General features: G+C 36.2%; 1 protein-coding gene and 2 long non-coding RNA genes across 6 annotated transcripts; 2 read left to right on the top strand and 1 right to left on the bottom strand.

Moving 5' to 3' along the window:
- Positions 1–540: 540 nt before the first annotated feature.
- LOC145111179 (metalloendoproteinase 2-MMP-like) lies at positions 541–1,956 on the bottom strand. Its single transcript, XM_079047466.1, has one exon. The coding sequence runs from the start codon at positions 1,685–1,687 to the stop codon at positions 704–706; it is 984 nt and encodes a 327-aa protein (XP_078903592.1). The 5' UTR covers positions 1,688–1,956; the 3' UTR covers positions 541–703.
- Positions 1,957–3,883: 1,927 nt separating this feature from the next.
- On the top strand, positions 3,884–7,626 carry LOC145111180 (uncharacterized). 4 transcript variants are annotated; one of them, XR_013710212.1, is made up of 3 exons: positions 3,889–4,783; positions 4,876–5,074; positions 5,171–7,626. It is a non-coding gene; the product is annotated as an uncharacterized LOC145111180 (long non-coding RNA). The 4 variants fall into 4 exon arrangements; XR_013710213.1 differs by having other exon boundaries at positions 3,892–5,074; positions 5,171–5,671; positions 5,902–7,626; XR_013710211.1 differs by having other exon boundaries at positions 3,884–5,074; positions 5,174–7,626.
- A 6,853-nt stretch (positions 7,627–14,479) lies between these two features.
- On the top strand, positions 14,480–16,925 carry LOC145113345 (uncharacterized). Its single transcript, XR_013710761.1, has 3 exons — positions 14,480–15,140; positions 16,096–16,153; positions 16,777–16,925. It is a non-coding gene; the product is annotated as an uncharacterized LOC145113345 (long non-coding RNA).
- Positions 16,926–19,826: the final 2,901 nt, after the last annotated feature.

Genomic DNA, 19,826 nt, shown 5'->3' with positions numbered 1-19,826 from the left:
AACCGCTGCAGACGTTAAAACAAACAGTTTTTTCTTATTGCAGACTGCAGACATTTTGTCCACCTCTTCTGCCGCAGAGGCTTGCAGATGTGATCCGCAGACTGCAGACATTTTGGCTTCAAAAAAACAAACAACACCTAAATGGTCGTGAGCTTGATGCATATAACACTCAAATTTCTCAATATCCATGATTTGGTTTGATTATGATGTGTTTCGTTTCATCATATATATTTTATTTTGGTATTATAGTTTATGTGTCTTTTATGATGTATTTCAATTGATCTAAAACTTGTGGTTATGTTTTTTTATAATATCTGAACATCTGGATATCAATTTCAAGGTTTTGTATACATATATGAGTACTCGTATATATAAAATGCATTAAATTTTTGAAAACGAGATTGAGCCGACGGTTGAACCGGTTTACTAATGACCCGATCATCACACCAAATCAACTAAAAACTAGAAATATATGAATAGTGGTATATATAAAATGCATTGAAATTTCGAAAACATGGTTGAGACGACAATTATACTGGTTTACACATGACCCGATCTGTCACACCAAATAAATTAAAAACCGGATTTTAAAACATTCACTTATTCATTAGATATTTGTAATCATAAAACACACATGTAAACACAATCATAAAACATACATGTAAACACTATAATTATGCATCCTTATGTTCTTCAATCTAATCTAAATACCATATAGAGTACGGAGCCCTTGAATGTCGTCCGAGGTCAAACCTTTCGTGGCCCCTGGGCCGAAACTAGTCCACATTATCGAGGTTTGAAACTCGCTATGACCAAGCCCAAGAAGGTGCCCTATTTCGTGTAAAGCCAAACTCTCCACATCGAAAGCACCTTGCACTGCTCCAATAGCCCAATTTTCATCCGCATTATAATGGAATCTTCCATCCGAAGGTGCAAAAGCATGGGCCAACACTTGACTAGTAAAGGGACTCCCATCTCCATGGTCTCCACGTTGAAAACTAATCTTTAGGTCAGCACCTTGATAACTTCCTGCTCTTGAAAACGTGAAGTATCCAGAAGAAGCAGTAGCCCATTTTCCAAAAGCACAATCAACAGCTGACATGAATTGGGTTGGGAAACGTGGTCCAAAAGCGTAAGTTAGATGACCACGGTTCCATTTTGGTGTTCCGGGAAAGAATTTGTAAAGGGAGACTGTGGGTAAAGAGTTATGATCGGTGTGCTTGTGAATTACTTTATCTGGGCACCCGCAACGAGGCATGACCATCTGTGACACCGTTGGCCCGTCAAGCGTCCCCGTGGCATTCAGATGGTAGTAGACCTGATACGACTTGATGGCTACCTCAAGCTCCTCGTCAAAATGATTTTTTTCAAGATCTGTGACATTAGGGTTTTTCTGATAGTTTAGGTATCCGAAACGAGCAAGATACAGTTTAAGGTCACGAATCCCCTTCACTGTATCACCCTTATGACACCCTTGCATGGCTTTAAGAAACCCAAAAGGTGACGGGTTCGTGTTATTACCCGATGACCCATTTGGTCGTAAATGAGTGTCCTGAACATGCGAAAGAACTGGTAGCATAAATGAAGCAAGAAAGAGGATACATGAAAAGGGAAGAAAGAGTTTAGACTCCATTACAACGAGTACGTTCAAATCTTGAGATGCTTGTACGAGGTTCATAGTCGTCATCTCTATTTATAGTGATTTTCTCTTATCTTACTATTTATTTATTTATTTATTACTGTATTTTTTTTTTAAAGTCATGAGAATTGTTGAGACGTGGGGTATGTTGATCTTGTATATGTTTGAAATTTTGAAATTCTAATCAGGTCTTTGGTCTTCCATTAACACCACTGAGACAAAGTTTTGTGTACGCTTAGAAATTCTTGATTCTAATATGGTTTCTCATTGTGGGTCACTAACATAAAGTTAATCACTACTACGAAATTCCTAATAAGACCCACTAACCCAGTATTACAGAAATCCGGGTTCTATTTAGTGTAAACTTAATCCTATTCGGATTTTCTTTTATAAAACCCGTTTTTATAACTCAACCAGGTTCTATATATGTTACCCTAAATACATAAACTTTCGTTTCCCCTGAAGTTTTAATTTCATTGCCCCTCCATTTTCACCCAAATTCACTTTCCCGTTCTACCCAATCTACATTCCTCCAAATACCTTAAACATTTTGTTGGCTATTTGCAGGAATGCTAATGACTTTTCTCGAGATAATAAATTGGAGGAATGCTAATGACTTTTCTCGAGATAATAAAGCAACAAGGGACAAAACTAAAGTATCACAGTGGGTAAAAACCGAAAACAGAATGGGACAAAAGAACTACACAGGGGCTGGAGCAGAAAGTTGCACTTATCATTCATGAATTTGGAAAATAGACAACACATAACACCTCGTACATGACTAACTATTTAAAGCAAAACTTAGCATAAAAATAGCAACCGACTCTACTGCTAGCTAAAGACCAGGAGACACTCTACTGCTAGCTAAAGACCAGGAGACACTAACCCACATAGCCTTGACTTATTCTCTCTACTACTTCTAAATAAAAACATATAAAGAAACGTGCATTGACTAAAATAACTCTGAACTACTTTAACATTTTCCCCCTTAGTTCAGAGTTGGTAACCTGCTTTACTCCAATTAGATTTCGCATCTCCTCAAGTTTCACCCTTGCCATTGGTTTTGTAAGTATATCTGCCTTCGGACTTTTACTGCAAACATGAGTCACTGTTATCTTTCCATCTTCTACGCATTCTCTTATGAAATGGAACCTTATATCGATATGCTTGCTTCGACCATGAAATACAGGATTCCTCATGAGATCAAGAGCTGACTGGTTATCAACATACAGAGCTGCAGGAGGTATGTTTTGACCAGTGATTTCCACAAGAAGGTGATGTAACCAAATTCCTTGACAAGCTGCCACAATTGCAGCCATAAATTCTGCCTCACATGAAGACAGGGCTACACAAAATTGTTTCTGGGATGTCCATGACACCAGGTTGTCATTTAAGTAGAAAGCCATCCCACCTGTGCTTCTCCTGTCAACCTCATCATTCCCCATATCACTATCTGAATATCCAGTAATAGTGATTTTCCTTTCTCCTTTTGTGTACACCAAACCATAATCCAAGGTGCCCTTTACGTATCTTAGAATACCTTTTACAGCTTGAAGATGTTTGATGGTTGGGTTTTTCCATGAAACGGCTGACAACTCCAACTGCAAATGATATATCAGGACGGGTGTGAGTTAAATACCTGAGTCCTCCTACTATGCTCCTGTAGTCAATAGGATTTACAAGCTCTCCTCCTTCATCTTTAGTCAGCTTCAACTTATGCTCCATTGGACTTTTAGTGGGATTGCATTCTAACATTCGGGTATTAGCAAGGATAGTTTTGGCATATGCTTCTTGCTTCAGAGTTATTCCAACTCCACTTTGATTCACTTCAATTCCCAAACAATAAGTGAGCAACCCAAGATCACTCATCTCAAACTTGTTGTTCATCTCCAGTTTAAACTTTTCCACATCTTCTTGATTGCTTCCAGTCACTAGAAGATCGTCCACATACACACCAATAATCAAGATGTGACCTCCTTTCTTTCTTGTATAAATAGAGTGTTCTTGCTGGCATCTAACATATCCCAAACTGTTCAGATACTTATCCAAACAAGCATTCCAAGCTCTGGGTGCTTGTTTCAGCCCATAGAGAGCCTTTGTGAGTTTGTACACCATTCCTTCTTTCCCCTTTTTTTCGAAACCCTCAGGTTGGGTTACGTATACTTCTTCTTCTAAATTCCCATTCAGGAACGCTGACTTCACGTAAGATGATGCACTTTCCATCTGTTAGAGCCTGCGAGAGCTAGGATAGTTCGTACCGTTTCAATTCGTGCAACGGGTGCAAATACTTGCTCGTAGTCGATTCCCTGTTTTTGGACGTAGCCCTTTGCTACGATTCTAGACTTGTGTTTCACGATCTTCCACGTTGGGTCTCGTTTCACCTTAAATACCATTCTAGACCAATTGGCTTTCGCCCGTTTGGCATATTCACGAGGCTCCATGTATTGTTCTTCTCAATCGATGACAGATTCGCCTTCATGGAATTCACCCACTCGAATCTTTTCTTGGCTTCTAGGTACGTGGTTGGTTCTTCGTCTTCACAAACCATCAATATTTGTTCTGTGGCGTCATACAGTTCTGTAAGTAACCTGTAACGTTTGGGAGCACCGCCACCGGTTGAGCTTGAATTTGTACTTGAGGAATTTGGTGTAGATATAGGCAAATTCGTTGAAGTCGGAGAATTTGGTGTTGACAGTGAATTTAACGCTAGCGATGAATTCAGCGGACTCTCATTTGATCCGATTGGGAGCCCATTTGGTGATTGGTGGGATGTGAGTCAGTACCGGCCCAGTCCATATCATAAGATGGATCCTGTCTGTCGGGTGTACCCGAAATTTCCCCATCCCCTTCATTACTCTCGCTTTCAACGACTAATTGGTCATCGTTAAAATCAAACCCTTCAACTGTGAAAGTTATACCTGGTATCGCTCATACTTTTGTCGCCTTTTCCCACATCCATGTCTGATCTTCATGAAATACAACATTCCTACTTATGTGAATCGAACCAGTGTCTGGGTCTAGCAATCTGTATGCTTTCGATCCCCTTTCAATTCCCAAGTGTGCCACAGGCTTGATTCTTTCTTCCAGTTTCTTCAAATGGCTCTTAGTGATCATCATGTGTGCCACGCACCCGAATACCTTGAGGTGCCCAATTTGTGCTTTACGACCAGTCCACATCTCGTGTGGCGTTGATTCATTGAGAGCTTTGGTACTAATTTTGTTCAGTATGTGAACAGCATAGCTCACCGCTTCACCCCACAGTACATCTGGCATGCTCATCGTCTTCAGTTTGCATCTAACCATCTCCAGAATCGTTCGATTGCGTCTCTTTACCATGCCGTTTTGCTGTGGTGAATACGGCGATGTGTAGTGACGTTCAAGCCCTGTTTCATCACAATACTTTGTGAAATGGTTCGAGAAAAACTCACCTCCACGGTCTGTTCTTAGTATCTTTATCTTCTCACCCATTTCTGTCTGCACTTTTACCCTGAAGCTTTTGAAAAACTAAAAGGCCTCATCTTTCGTCTTCAGCAGGTACATCCACATGACTCTACTATAGTCATCTACTAGTAGCAAGAAGTATCGGTTCCCTACGGGTGCCGGAGGTGATATTGGACCACATAAGTCCCCATGGATGAGCTCTAATCTTCGTTGTGCTTTGTAGCTTGTGTGAGACGGATATAGGTTTCTCAACTGTTTCCCAACCAAACAGGCATCACACCGATGTGATGGGATGTCTATCTTCGGCATTCCTTCAACCATCTTCTTATCAGACATTAATTTGAGTGCAACAAAGTTTACATGCCCCAACCTTGCATGCCACAGCCATGTCGGATTGCTCAATTTCGCAATTTTGCAATTTGTTTTTATTTCTTCTAGTTCAATCTTATAGAGACAATTCAGGGATCGTCGTACTTTTGATCAGTAGTCGCCTGGTTGCATCATGGACCCATAGAAATGGTTCCTTGATTCTTATTTCGTCTCCTCCTTCAGATAGTTGACCCAAGCTTATGATGTTGTTACAGAGATCAGGTATATAATACACCTCCTGTAGCTTTCTTTGTTCTCCGTTTTTGCACTGGAAAAACTATACTTCCCTTTCCTTCAATTCTAACTCTGGATTCCTTCCCAAATCTTACATAGCCTTGAATCGTTGTGTTAAGATCACAAAATTTCCTTTTATCACCTGTCATGTGATTGCTGGCCCCTATGTCTAAGTACCACAGGTTTGTTTGACTTGATTCATCTCCTCTTGTTTTCAGTTGTGGGTTCACTTTTTCTTCATTCAGGAAGACTTCACACGTCTGTTCTCCTGTTTCAAGGGACGCCAACATGAGTGCTGGTTCATCATCTTGTATTAGGTTGTTTTCTTGAATCATATCTCGTCTAGGATTCTTGCTCTCGGCTGCAAAGTGTCCGTAATCTTGACAGTTGTAGCATTGCACTCCACTCTTGTCTTGATTACTGGATGATGCACGGTTCCCATCCTTTTGATTGTGTGAGCCATTTCTTCTCCGACCACCTCGACCAGCTTGATTATTGCCTCTGCCCCGTCCTCTTCCTCTTCCACGTGAAACGTCTGAACCTCCTCTATTTCCTTTAAATTTTGAGTTATCTCCCCCTTCTTCTTGTTTCTCTCTGTCCACTCTTGATGGGTTAACAGAAGTTTTTTTCTTCTATTTCACTATGGCCCTTCATCCTATCCTCATGAGCCGTTAGTCTACCTATCACTTCTTTAGTGGACATTTCATTTAGATCCCTAAATTGCTCTAGAGTTGAGGCAATTTGCAGGAACTTAGATGACACGGCTCGCAATAACTTCTTTACTACATATGACTCTTCCACTGTGTCCCCCAATGCTCGTAAAGTACTCACCACATTGCTCACCTTCATGGAAAAATCATCTACGCTTTCAGATTCCTTCATGTTCAGGGCTTCAAACTCTGCCTTCAAGGTTTGAATTTTCGCCACTTTCACTCGATCGACTCCCATTAACATTATCTTTAGTGCATCCCATGCTTCTTTAGTCGTCTTCTTTTCAGCCAGTTGTAGTAGTAGATCCTCAGGTATTCCTTGGTAGATTGCTACCAAAGCCATCTTGTCCTTCTTTGTTTCTACAAGAGTGTTGGGGGTTCTTGGTTCAACAGCCTCCCATACGCCAGGAGCCTGCATGAAGACCTTCATTTTAATGACCCATGCTGCATAATTGCTCCTAGAAAGCATTGGGTAATGCAACGTTATTTGACCATCCTTCTCACCATTCCCTGACATTTCTTCTGGTCGTGGTTGATACTTGGGCATGCACCAGATTCGCTCTGATACCAAATGTTGGCTATTTGCAGGAATGCTAATGACTTTTCTCGAGATAATAAAGCAACAACGGACAAAACTAAAGTATCATAGTGGGTAAAAACTGAAAACAGAATGGGACAAAAGAACTACACAGGGGCTGGAGCAGAAAGTTGCACTAATCATTCATGAATTGGGAAAATAAAGGATACATAACACCTCGTACATGACTAAATATTTTAAGCAAAACTTAGCATAAAAATAGCAACTGATTCTACTCCTAGATAAAGACCAGGAGACACTCACCCACATGGCCTTGACTTATTCTCTCTACTACTTCTAAATAAAAACAAATAAAGAAACGTGCATTGACTAAAATAACTGTAAACTACTTTAACACATTTTGATTTCCTAAATTGCAACCCTACCTCGGTGTATGTTTTGAACTGAAAAACAAATTCTCCTGCTAGTCTCATCTACTCCTTTTTTTTGGCATAATGTATAGTTTCTTCACCGGTTCTCCACTTCACCTTCTTCGCACTGCTACCTAGCTACCACCGAAAAAGGTATTACTTGTTCTAAGGGATCTATTTTTACACTGTTTATTTTTTTATTTTTAAATTTTACGTGTAATTTGCTATTGGTGGGAAAATGTTTGAGTTTGATGTTTAACAAGGTTTGTTGTAATTTGTTCTTAATATTACACAACTTGGTTGCTTGGGAAGAAATATGTTTCTATAAACCGTATAGAACCCGACTTTTTAAAGGGAATCAGGCTCTATTTTATCTTATATGACCTGGTTTAAAACCGGGCTCAATTAGTGCTCACATATGACCCGCTTGCATCATACGCGGTTGCAAAACAAGGTTATATAATGCATTTTAACTAGGTTAATTAGTCTTATATGAGTCCGTTATTCGGCTTGACCGGTATATAAACAATCGATCGATTTTACATTTTTATAGCATCTTACTTTCTTATGTTCCCATATAGCATTGTAAAAGTCGGTTTTAATTTATTTCTTTTACAACATCTTACTGTAATATTAGAGATCTCTAAAATCTTGACACTCGCAAACTTTCAAATATTTCCATAGTGATCTCTAAAATCTTGAAATTTAACATGCATTCTATTCAAACCATATAAGTAATATTAAAAACTTTATGTTAGTTTTTTTTCAAAAACTATAAGTAGATTGCTATTTATGGTAAATTGTTGTTGTACATTGCTATTTATGGTAAATAATGAAATTCCATTGTTATTTCAGATAATAATGAAGATGTATAGGGCTTTTTATGTTTAAAAATAGAAGTAACTTTTTATTTTTGTTAAAAATATTAAGTAGGTTGTTGTATTTTGGTACAAATTGAATGTACATTGCTATTATGTATAGAAATTAAAGAATGGTGCATTTTTAAAAATTTTAGTTCATCCCTGTCATTCAATATTTCAACCCATGTATATGTCACATGTCTAATTCCATTCCCAATCCCATTTCAGTGTTCCAAATTTTACGTCCATTCCAAAATTAAGTCGATTCCAAGATATATAGGCACGTTACTATAATTCATAAAAAAACAAAGTACATTTATTATGGGGTAAGTGAGAACCATAATGTGATCCACGATATGAAGAAAATCCAACTTGAATACCCTTTATAGAAAGATGGCAAAAAAGAGAAAACCTTTGTTTATCTAACAATCCAATCAATGAACAACATGTTGTGTACTATTAGATCAGATCCCGTTTTACTCCCCCCCCCCCCCCCCCCCCCCCACCCTGATAACCATTTGTACATTTTACACATGATCCATTGATCCTCTCATTGGTCCTATTTCTGCATTTTACACATGATAGGACTTGACCTTTGAAAATCAGAGTATCTAGTCTTGAGCATCCCATTTAGGCATACAAGTGTATTCCTTGTAGAGTTCACTAAAATCATATTTGATGTCTAAATCTTCTCAATTAGTCTACTCTAAAAAGTACAACACCACTTCATCCTTAGTAAGAAAGCAAAACATCTATATCAAAAAATAATAATCACAATTTTGAAGCATATAACACTAACTAATCAGAATGAGTGTTTATTGTTCACTTTGTGCCAAACATAATCCTACATGCACATCAACAATCAGCCACTTTTTATGTATAGAGAGACTTGTGTTTTACAAACTGAAGTTGACAAAAAAAAAACTATGAAAAGTTCTCGTATTTAGTAAAAATTGAAATAGACGGTGTTCATGAGCTTCTTTTTCATGATTTAAAAGACAAATCATAGACCCAATCAGTAATATTGTGCCCTTTTATTTCCTTCGTTGATTAAAAGACATAGAAAACAAAACAAAACAGTTTTTGGTTGGATGGTTGGAGATAATGTATTTTAACCACAAGTTTAAGTTCAAAATTAATCTTTTTCGCAACCAAGTTGTTTTCATACCCTAGAAGATGTTGGATACAAACCATAGACAACATACAATTTACAAGAGGAATTTAACAGAAAAAACAATGAAAGGGAAGGGTTGGCTTATACACAAAACACAATTTTTATTAATTACTGCAACAACCAACATTTACATTTATGTTAAGACACACACACACACACATATATATATATATATATATATATATATATATATATATATATATATATATATATATATATATATATATAGGAGTATGATCAAATGAGAACACCAAAAAGGTTGAGAACGCGAGAACAGATCTGAGCTCTTCAAATATTACGATCTAAGGCTAATATAATTTATAAAGTCATGAGATGAAATTGTAAATTTCTAAAAGTCATGGATGAGATTGTAAATTTTTAATAGTCTAAAGGGTAATATGGTCATTACATGTTAGCCTATTTTTGTCAAGTTGTTGGAATCTCTCTCTCTTCCCCTCACGTATCCTTTTTCTTCTCACTCTCTAAATACAAATTTCAAACTTTAAACCCTAATTGAGCCGTCACCACCATACACTTCCAAAACCATCCTCACAACCTTCATCTTTTATCATTTTCTATGAAGGTCTCGATGAATGGAGAAGATCAAGAGGCTCCAGGTGTTGAATCGATTTTCAGGGCCGAAGTGAGCACCATTTTGCGTTGTCGTCCCTACCTAATCTCCGCCCTGATGCTCTTTTTCATCACAACCTACTTATGTCGCCTCATTCTTCTTCTTTCTTTTTGCGTTGTCGTCGCTGCCTCTCTTTCTCCCTAATTTGTATCTCGTGATGCTGTGAATATGAGTTTGTTGTTTGGATCAAGGTCTGCTTTTTTTCTGATTTGTGAATTGTTTTGTTGTAGTTTGACTAATACTGTAATTCATTTCAGTAAGAAAAGGGAGAAGGTTGTTGCGATTTTTAATGAGTCTTGATTATTAACGATAATGAAGGTGAGGAATGGGAAAATCAATCAAATGGTTGCAATGAATACCGAGAATTTGATAGTGAAGGTAAATTGAAATTGATAGTTTTTATAACGTGATTAGATCGGTTTACAGAGGAAATATACTTGATATTTTTTTCTATAATCATTTTTTGAATCGTTGATTACAGATGAAAGTAGAATGTAATATTTTTTCAATTCTGCAACTGCTGTGCTTTTGTTGTTTTCTACTTCTTTTAAAACATTGGATTAAATCTTTTCAATTTAGTCATTTATGTGTAGGTAAGCCTAAGTTAGTAATCAATGTTGAATAAAAAAATACATTATAATCTGTCAACTTTTAAGTACATGAATACACTGTAATCATTTTTTATTGTTGTAAGATTGATTTTCAACTTTCTGTTTTTTTTTAATTTTATTCATTAATGATAATCTATTTTTTTGTTTATTACATTTTGATTTAATAATGCAATTTAAAAAACAAATTGGTTAATGAGTTAAGCACTTTGTGAACAAATAATACAAAAAAATTCTTTGATTTCTTGTAGATTGATCGAGATAAAACGGATGGACTAAAGGATTATAAGGATGAAGGATGAATGCATATGGACAACAACTTGGAAGGAGCCGAAATTTATTTATATTGAGACATTATAATTTTCATTTGTGATTAATTGTATTCATATATGATTGTAAATGTGTTTTGTTTATATATTTTTTGCAAAGTTGATGTTTTATCTCTAATTTGTGTTCTATTCAATTAAGATTACAAATGTATTGACTTTTTTATTTTTATGATGTTCTTTATTCAATTACAATTATATTTGTATTTATTAAAAAAATATATTATTTTATATTTATGAATGAAAATGTGCATTCAAATATGAATACATGGTCTCAAAGTGATTTTAATCATTAAGTAGAATTGTGTCGATATAAATATACAAAGTCAAATTATAATATAATCATTTATGATTGATAGTTTAGTTTTTTATTCATTTACGATTGATGTATAATTTACTTGAAATCAGTGGAAAAAAATGATTTGTTAGAATTTTTTACCGTGAAATAGGAGAAAAAAAATTGATTTTTGTAAGATTTTTTTTTCAGTTTTAAAATAAATTTTGGTAAAAATATTTTTTATATTCCATTAATAAGAAAAATAAAAAATTGAATATTTATTTCTTTTTTGGTAACTGATCCTAAATTTAAGGGAATTTGATTGAATTTTAGTTTATTTTAATTTAATTAAAATATACAATTACTAGTATGCCCTTATATATTGATTGGTCCAGAATTGTTCTCGCGTTCTCAACCTTTTAGGTGTTCTCAACCTTTTTGGTGTTAACCAATTTATATAAATGGGGTTTCCCCATTGTTTTTAACACGTCCAAAATGGATTTATATGAATGAGAAATTAATCGTTAAAGTAAGGGTGTTGGAAGAAGTAAATATAATAGTTTAATGGGTGGGAGAAAGAAAAGAAAAATTCAGGGACCTTTCTTGCAAACATTTTTTCTTTCGTAATAGAAATTGTAATTAATATTACAATTTAATTACATATTAACACACATTAGTCTTGTGCTTAATAGAGGTGTTTTAATGGGAGGTTATAGAATGTGTAGTATAAATACCACTACTCTGCAACCATTTGAGGACACCAATAAGAATACAAAACTCTCTTCTTCTCTATTTCATGTTCTTAGTTTTCTTGCTGAATTAAAGGTAAAATCCAGGCCTATTGAGGATTCAGGTTGTCGTGAAGAGCCACTTCAAACTGTTGTATCATGAGAAACAAACACCTAGTAGTGGGCAAATTTGTTTTAAGGAAAATGTGTTAAACACATGTCTCACTTTTTGTGTTTTCTTGTTTGCTTTCGTATATTTCCGTAATATTATTCTTACAATCTTAAACAAATTCGTTTGTACGAAACGAACTAGAAACCGGAAACAATTTTTTTTTTTTTTGCGTTATTTTGATATTGTACGGTTTTCACAAGGAAAACAGAACAACGAAAGAAAAAGAGGTTTTGTTGTTATATTTTCGGTTTTAACAACAGTCTAAAAAACAATTTTTTTAATTTGTTGTTCTTGGTCGATTTTTGTTAAAAACAACATTGTTTTGGGAAAAACAATTTTGTTTAGTAAAAAACAACTTTAAAACATCTTTGTTTTATTAAAAACATCATTATTTTGTAAAAGTAGCATTGTTTAGTCAAAAACAACATTAAAACAACTTTTTTTTTTGTTAAAAACAACATTGTTTTGTGAAAAACAATTTTCAATTTTATGTAAAACAACTTTAGAAATCTAAAAAAGGCTTGGTTTTACTGAAATACAACATTAGAATTAGTAAAACAGACTGGAAACTGGAAAAACAGCATCATGTTTGTTGAAAATCAACCATTTTTATAGTTTTAGCTAGAAAACCGCGTAGTTTTTATAGTTTTGCTGAAAAACTGCATCAGATTTTGAAAAAAACAGCATCATATTTGTTGGTTTAAAATTTATGATTCAGTTTTATGAGATTCTGGATTTTTCAAAAATAGTTTGCTGATTTCAGAATTTAGAATTCATAATTCCTGTTTTCAGATATCACATTTCAGTTTACAGATTCCCAATTTCCAGAATAAGTTTTTTGATTTCCGATTTTTGTATCAGTTTTCTATTAGAAATCTATTTTATACATCAGTTTTATCAGAATTCTTAGTTTTCGAATTCGAAATCAGATTTAAGAAATTTTGCATCAGATTTTGAATCTGATCGTGTATCAGATTTTGAGATTTTTAGATCAGATTTTATATCAGATATTGAATCATTTTTATTCATCATAATTTCTGATTTCAGAAGTTTAGTATTAATTTACATTAGAAATGTGTATCAGTTTTAGATCTGAAATCAATTCTAAACATCAAATTTCTGCATCATAATTTAAAATCAAAATCCTTTTCAGAATTTTGCATCAATTTTCTACATTAGAAATTAAGCTTCAAATTAGAAGATTTTCATCTATTTTCGGCATCAGAAATCAAGTTTTAGAATTTCTGAATCGGAATTTTGTATTTTTGCATTAGAAATGAAGATTCATAATTGTTAAAATATAGATTTTGAATTCTGTTGAGTTTTGTCCAAGAAAGAGGCAGCAATGTTATCTAGAAATTGTAAGTTTAACAATTATATTTGATGTATAAATGATTTCTTAAATGTCACCATCTATAAAGTAATGAGTTCCTAAGTGAACTCTATGGATGCTAACTCCATTGAGTGATGGACTGAAATAGTTGCTACTCGTTATGTGTGCTCAATAAGGGAGTGGTTCAAGAACTTTAAAGTTATGCATATTTAATGTTTTTGTACAAGTTGAGGCAAAAAGTTATTTTTGGAAATGTAATTCTAAACACTTAAATTTGGTGTTTAAAATATTACAGAAACGGTATCACCCATAAAAGAGAAAACACCTAATGATGTGTTTTATGTTCCAGAGATTTTGAAGAACTTGGTCTTTGGATGGTTGTTGAACAATCATGGATTTTTCTTGGTGCTTGAATCCGTTAAGTTTGTATTAACCCAAAAGGGTATGTTTGTAGGAAAGGGCTATGCGGATGGTGGAATGTTTAGAATTTCATGTAATGGCTTATAAGCCTAAAATCAATGAAATGATTAATTCTTTCGCTTACTTGCTTGAGTCTCCTAATATGTGGCATGCTAGACTAAGACATGTTAATATAATAATTAAATAATAACCCGGGACCCCGAGACCCCGAGTCAAAATATGTAACATCTCATTTAAAATATAATAATTAAATAATAACTCGGGACCCCGAGAAATAATTTTATTGTTATTTTATATTATTATAGCCCAAAATCGAATAATAGTTACTGGAGTGTTGGTTTCGGGAAGCCAAATGGTATGATTTAGAGTTTGGGGGTTTAAAGTGTAATTTCGAGACTTATTTTGTAAAGATTTTTAGTAGTCAGGGGGCGTTTGGTATCATTTGGACTTAATACAAAAGAATTTATGCAAACAGGGGTCAAAGAGTAAATATTGGACTCATTTTGTAAGGATTTTAGAAGGCAGGGTAGAAATGGTAATTTCTGGACAGAAATTGAAAGAAGAAGGATAAGGAAGGACTAAAGGTTTCATTATGGGGAAAGTTTAAAGGAGACGGGTATAACTGTTTCATAAGTATGGTTCAACCCTAACCCTAAACTTTATGTCACAGCCGCCATCTACACCCCTTAACCAAGTCCGGCGCCGCCACCACCACCCCCTTCACTCCTGTTTCTGACTAGCGGGAGACGAAGAGGCACCGGAGCCAACCACCTCGTGCCAGAAGACGACCTCGCGGGTGCTACCATCTTGCTGCCGGACGTCGTGAACGGCCGATACAGAACCGTCGAAGACCAGTTTGGAGCTACGAAAGCCGATGCCGGAAGCCACGGCTGCCATTTCCAGCGGACGTCTTGGTCGCCATGGAGAGCCATCAGCCAACCGCCGACGTAGATTGTTCCGTTACCATCAACGGGACCGAACGACGCCTTTTCCGCCATTGTTGCTGTTCCGGTGAGAGTCGCCCACTCTTCTCCCTCTATTTCGTTGTGGTCCGCCGCATGCCGTTGTTGATGCAGTCGGGGAAGACTTCTGTTGCTTGCGTGGGATCCCGACTTCTCTCAACCCTCATAGTTTCAGCGCCGCCTTTAAGCACCGCTGCTGCCGTTAACACCGCCAAGACCGTCGCTGCCTTATCTCGTCACCACCAGCCACCATGGGAGGTGGCTGTGAGTTGTGTGGGTGTGTGATTATTCTTCAAGCTCGTGTTTAGGTGTGTTTGGTTGTGTTTCCATTCCTAATATGTGTGTTTGGGTGTTTTGGTTAGCCGGGATTCACGGAAAAGCCACCGCCACCACCGTGAGGTGGTGGCTGCTGCCACGTGCCACCGTCTACCACCACAAGGGTGGCTGTGTGTGTGTTTGTTTTAGTGTAGTACGTGTGTTTATTTTTGAAAGTTCATTGTAAAAAAAATTGTAATCGTGATGGGATAATAGAAAGAAACTCAAAACCACCACCGTAAGGTGGTTGCTGCCGCCTCTTGCCGCCACCAGCCGCCGTGTTGGGTGGCGGTGTGCTTAGCTTGCGTATTGACTCGTTTGGGATGCTTGGACAGAATGGGCCTGACGAAACCCTAGTGGGCCCAATGAAACCCTAATGGGCCCAATGAGGCCCAAAGTGACCTACAAGCCCAACCAATTGTCTAATGGGCTAGTATTGGGTTGGAAAACCCTAATTAGGGTTTGGAAAAACCTAATGGCATAAAACCCTAATTTTGGGAATTTATTGGGACACACACAAGAATTATTTAATAAACTTGAAATATTAAACAATAATAATCATTGACAAATTAACCTAAGGCAATATCGAACTTAATGGACTAAGTCCTTAATGGGTTAAGTAAGAAACACTTAACCCTAATCGTCATTTCATGTGGAAACCCTAATTTCACTTGGGCCTTGAGTTGGGCATTTCTATTGGGCATTTCTATTGGGCATTGGTGATTGGACTATTAATGGGCTTTCCAAGAATTAGTAAATGAACTAAATAAGTGTATGGGTTTTAGGATAAGGCTCATGTGAGAGTCTTGGGCCCAATTTGGAAAATTGGGCCATAGATGGGCCATATGTTGGGCCTTGGCCCATTACCGGACTTTTGGGCTTTGGAGTGTGAGTTGGACCTTGAGTTTGGAACCCAATTATTAATTGGGTAATGTTTGATGTTGACAGTTCGGGAAGTTGTCAACTAGCAGCTGGAGTTTTGTTTGCGGGACTTCAGCAGTGGCAGGTGAGTTCTCCTCACTATACTGACAGGGTCTACGACACTAGGTCGGTCCCTTTGGATTTTTATCCTGGATTTAGTATGTTGTATGCATATATGATTCGTTAGATTGGAATCCTGGTAGATAGGATGATATTATGTAGTATGTGATATGATCGGTTAGATCGGTATCCTGGTAAATAGGATGGTATTATATGTTATGTGGTATGATCCGTTAGATCAGTTGTTGTTTATAGACTGTTGTGTGATTATCTGTTATATGTGCACATGTTCATTTGGCGGTTGAGGTTTATCTGCTTTGTGCGAAAGCCAATAGACATGGGCATTCCAACCTGTTGGTTGTGGGCCGTGAGTATTCCATCCCGAGGATGATTGGACTCATAGTATGTGGGCATTCCAACCTGTTGGTTGTGGGTCTGGTGTATTCCAACCTGATGGTTGATTGGACCCATAGTGTATTGGCATTCCAACCTGTTGGTTGAGGGTCTGGGGTATTCCAACCCGATGGTTGATTGGACCGATAGTATGTTGTTCTTGCTTGATATGATATTGTTATGGTTGGTATGGGTTGGTATTTTGGGGGTAACTCACTAAGCCTTCGAGCTTACATTTATCGATTATTGTTTCAGGTGTAGCGGATGACCGCGGGAAGGCAAAGGTGTAACCATACACTTCCTCGATTTATGATTATGATTTCTGGGAAACTCTGATGCTTAAACTATTTTGAAAACACTTTGTAATAATTAATGGTGTTTCAGAATATTTAAAAAGTTTTAAATTGGCTTGATTTTTATGGATGTTACAAAATATGGATGTGACACATGTGTTGAATCAAAGTCAACATGCCAATCGTTCAAGTTCGTTGAAAGGAAAACTAAACCCCTTGGATTAATTCACAAAAATGTGTGTGATATGAATTCAAATCCATCTATAGGTGGTAATAAGTACTTTATCACTTTTATTGACGATTGCACTAAACTATGTTATGTCTATTTACTTAAAAGTAAAGATGATATGATAGACAAGTTGAAAGTGTATAAAAGTGAAGCTGAGAATCAACTCAATAAAAAGATTTAAGTACTAAGAAGTGATTGTGGAAGTGAATATGTATATCACCATATAAAAGAATTTTGTGCAAATCATGGTATAATACATGAGATTATTGCACCTTATTCGAAATGATGAATGTCATGTTGTTAAGTTTTTGGTTGCAACCCTTAATGTGTTTGTGTGTGTGTGTGTGTGTGGGGGGGGGGGGAGGGGGGGGGGGGGAGGGAGTTGTGTTATCAACTAATTACCTTTTAAATAAGGTACCCCAAAAGAAAACAAATAAAACACCATTCAAGTTATGGACGGGTATAAAACCATCTTACAAATACATTCAAATGTAGGGGTGTCTCGTAAAGGCTATTTTACCTAACCCCAAGGTTCACTATAAAAAATATGTCATTTAGTGGCATAAAAAAAGTAACACTAAAAGCCCAAAAAATGTCAGTAATGGCTACTCAAAGAATCAACAGCACACATAATAAATGTCACTAGAAACGCTCCCACTAAAATCTTTTTGTGGCACTTTTTTTTTCTGCTGCAGTTTTTAGGTTTTCAGTGACACTTTTTTATTTATCATAGTAGAAGAAATTTCTTTTGTGGCACATATTTTGTGCCATTGAATCTAGTTTGATTCAATAATTTATGCTACTTTTAGTTACACATTTTAAGATTTTAGTGGCACTTTTTTATTTACCACAACAAAAAAATGGTGGCATTTATTACGCGTCACAATAGAAGAAAAGTTTTTTGTGGCATATATTTTGTGTCATTAAAAGGTCATGTGATTTTAAAAATTCATGCTACTTTTAGTTACACATTTTAAGATTTTTATGATAGTGTTATTTGCCACAATACAATTTTATCTATAATATAAAATAAAATAAACAATTAAATTGTAGCACATTGAAAATAATCAAAATTGCATTGTTTTTCATTGATATTTTAAAATTTTTGAATCAAATATCTAAGTAAATATGAAATGGGTCTAAGTACATGCTAAACATAAAGAAATGAACAAAAGTTAAAACATGTATATAAAAATAAAATAAAATAAAAAACAAAGACATGCTAGGTTGAATAAATCATGTTATCTCATACTCTAAAATGAATGCTAGTAATTCCCTGTCCAAAAACAAACAAAGACTATCCAGTATTAAGTGAAATAAGGCTTACTTTAGAAAATAAATAATATATCACTCAACACAAAATAAACTATATCTATAAGAACAAAGCAAAGACGAAAGCTCATAAACTGATTACCATCGTTATGATAACTTTCAGAAGATGCTCTCTGGTTGGCTGAATTAGAGTTGCATGGAATTGTAGAAGTGTTGCCCGAAATCCGAAACAAATTAATGAAAACATATACCATTACTCTCCAACTCTCGATACCTTCTACTATTCATGTACAAATAAACCAAAAGGATGGGTTTAAGAAGATGCATATATGCACCAAGAAGATTATTCAAAAGGGCAAAAGTGGTCATTCTTGAGTCCAATTGGAAATATGATAATGGACTAATTTTAATGAATGTTATTTTTGTTCATAGATGATATATGCAACATCACTAGAAATCAAGCCAATTTAAAACTTTTTAAAACATTTAAAAACCAATAATTTTTACAATTATTTTCAAAATAGTATCATGTCAGAGTATCCCCAAAATCAAATCATAAAAATATAAGGAGGTGCACGATCACGCCTTTGCCTTCCCACGGTCGTCGGAAGTACCTGAAACAATAATCGATAGATGTAAGCTCGAAGGCTTAGTGAGTTACCCCCAAAATATCAACGTCATACAAAACATAATCATATCATAAACAAATAACATGCATAATGAGCCTTCAGCCTGACTGGGCCGCCTCGCAGGGCCTACAGCCTTTCTGGACCGCTCTCGAGCCTTCAGCACGTTTGGACCGCCTCGCAGGGCCTACAACCTATCTGGACCGCTCTTCGGGCCTTCGGCCAGACTGGACCGCCTCGCAGACCTTCAGTCTATTCGGACCACCGTGGGTTTGTTGGCCTTCAGCAGAAAGCAGGACCGCCTCTGTTGGGTCAAAAATTTGGTTTATACTTCACTTTTATAGGCAGCTATATTTTTCAGTCTAGGACCGTAAACTGTTTGGTGTTTGCGGCTGGTGTTTGTAGTTGTAAGGTGTTTACGGTCGTGAACATGTTCACGGTCGTGAACATGTTCACGACCGTGAACCCATTTGCGGTCACTATATATGTGTTGGGTAATACATGCATCAAATACACTCTATAACTAGGTAGTGGACGAATCGAAACAACAAAACGATTTACCTAAGTGTACATGCAACCAATGGATCTATGGCTTCATACTATTACTTCTACCCTATGAAATCCGAAAATACAAGGAAGAATACTAACCTCTTTAGCAGCTAATGATCTTCGAGCTTGACTCCTCGTGCGTGCCACCTTGTTTGGATGATGAGGATCCAAACCAGAATCCATCTCTTGGTTCACACCTAATGAACTCAAAAGAGTAGAATCAAATATTAAACTAGGAGGGATGAATTATAAGGAAAGTTCTTCCACAATGAGGGAGAAAGAAGGCGGAGAATACTCAAGCCAGAGAATGAACAAGGAGGAATGAATCCCTAAGGC

The sequence above is a fragment of the Lactuca virosa genome, chromosome 5, assembly GCF_052849685.1.
Source record: "Lactuca virosa cultivar CGN04683 chromosome 5, Lactuca_virosa_CGN04683_v6, whole genome shotgun sequence".
In the NCBI taxonomy this organism is placed as follows: domain Eukaryota; kingdom Viridiplantae; phylum Streptophyta; class Magnoliopsida; order Asterales; family Asteraceae; genus Lactuca; species Lactuca virosa.
The sequence above is the reverse complement of the archived record's forward strand: the minus strand, read 5'-3'. Positions and strand labels throughout refer to the sequence as shown.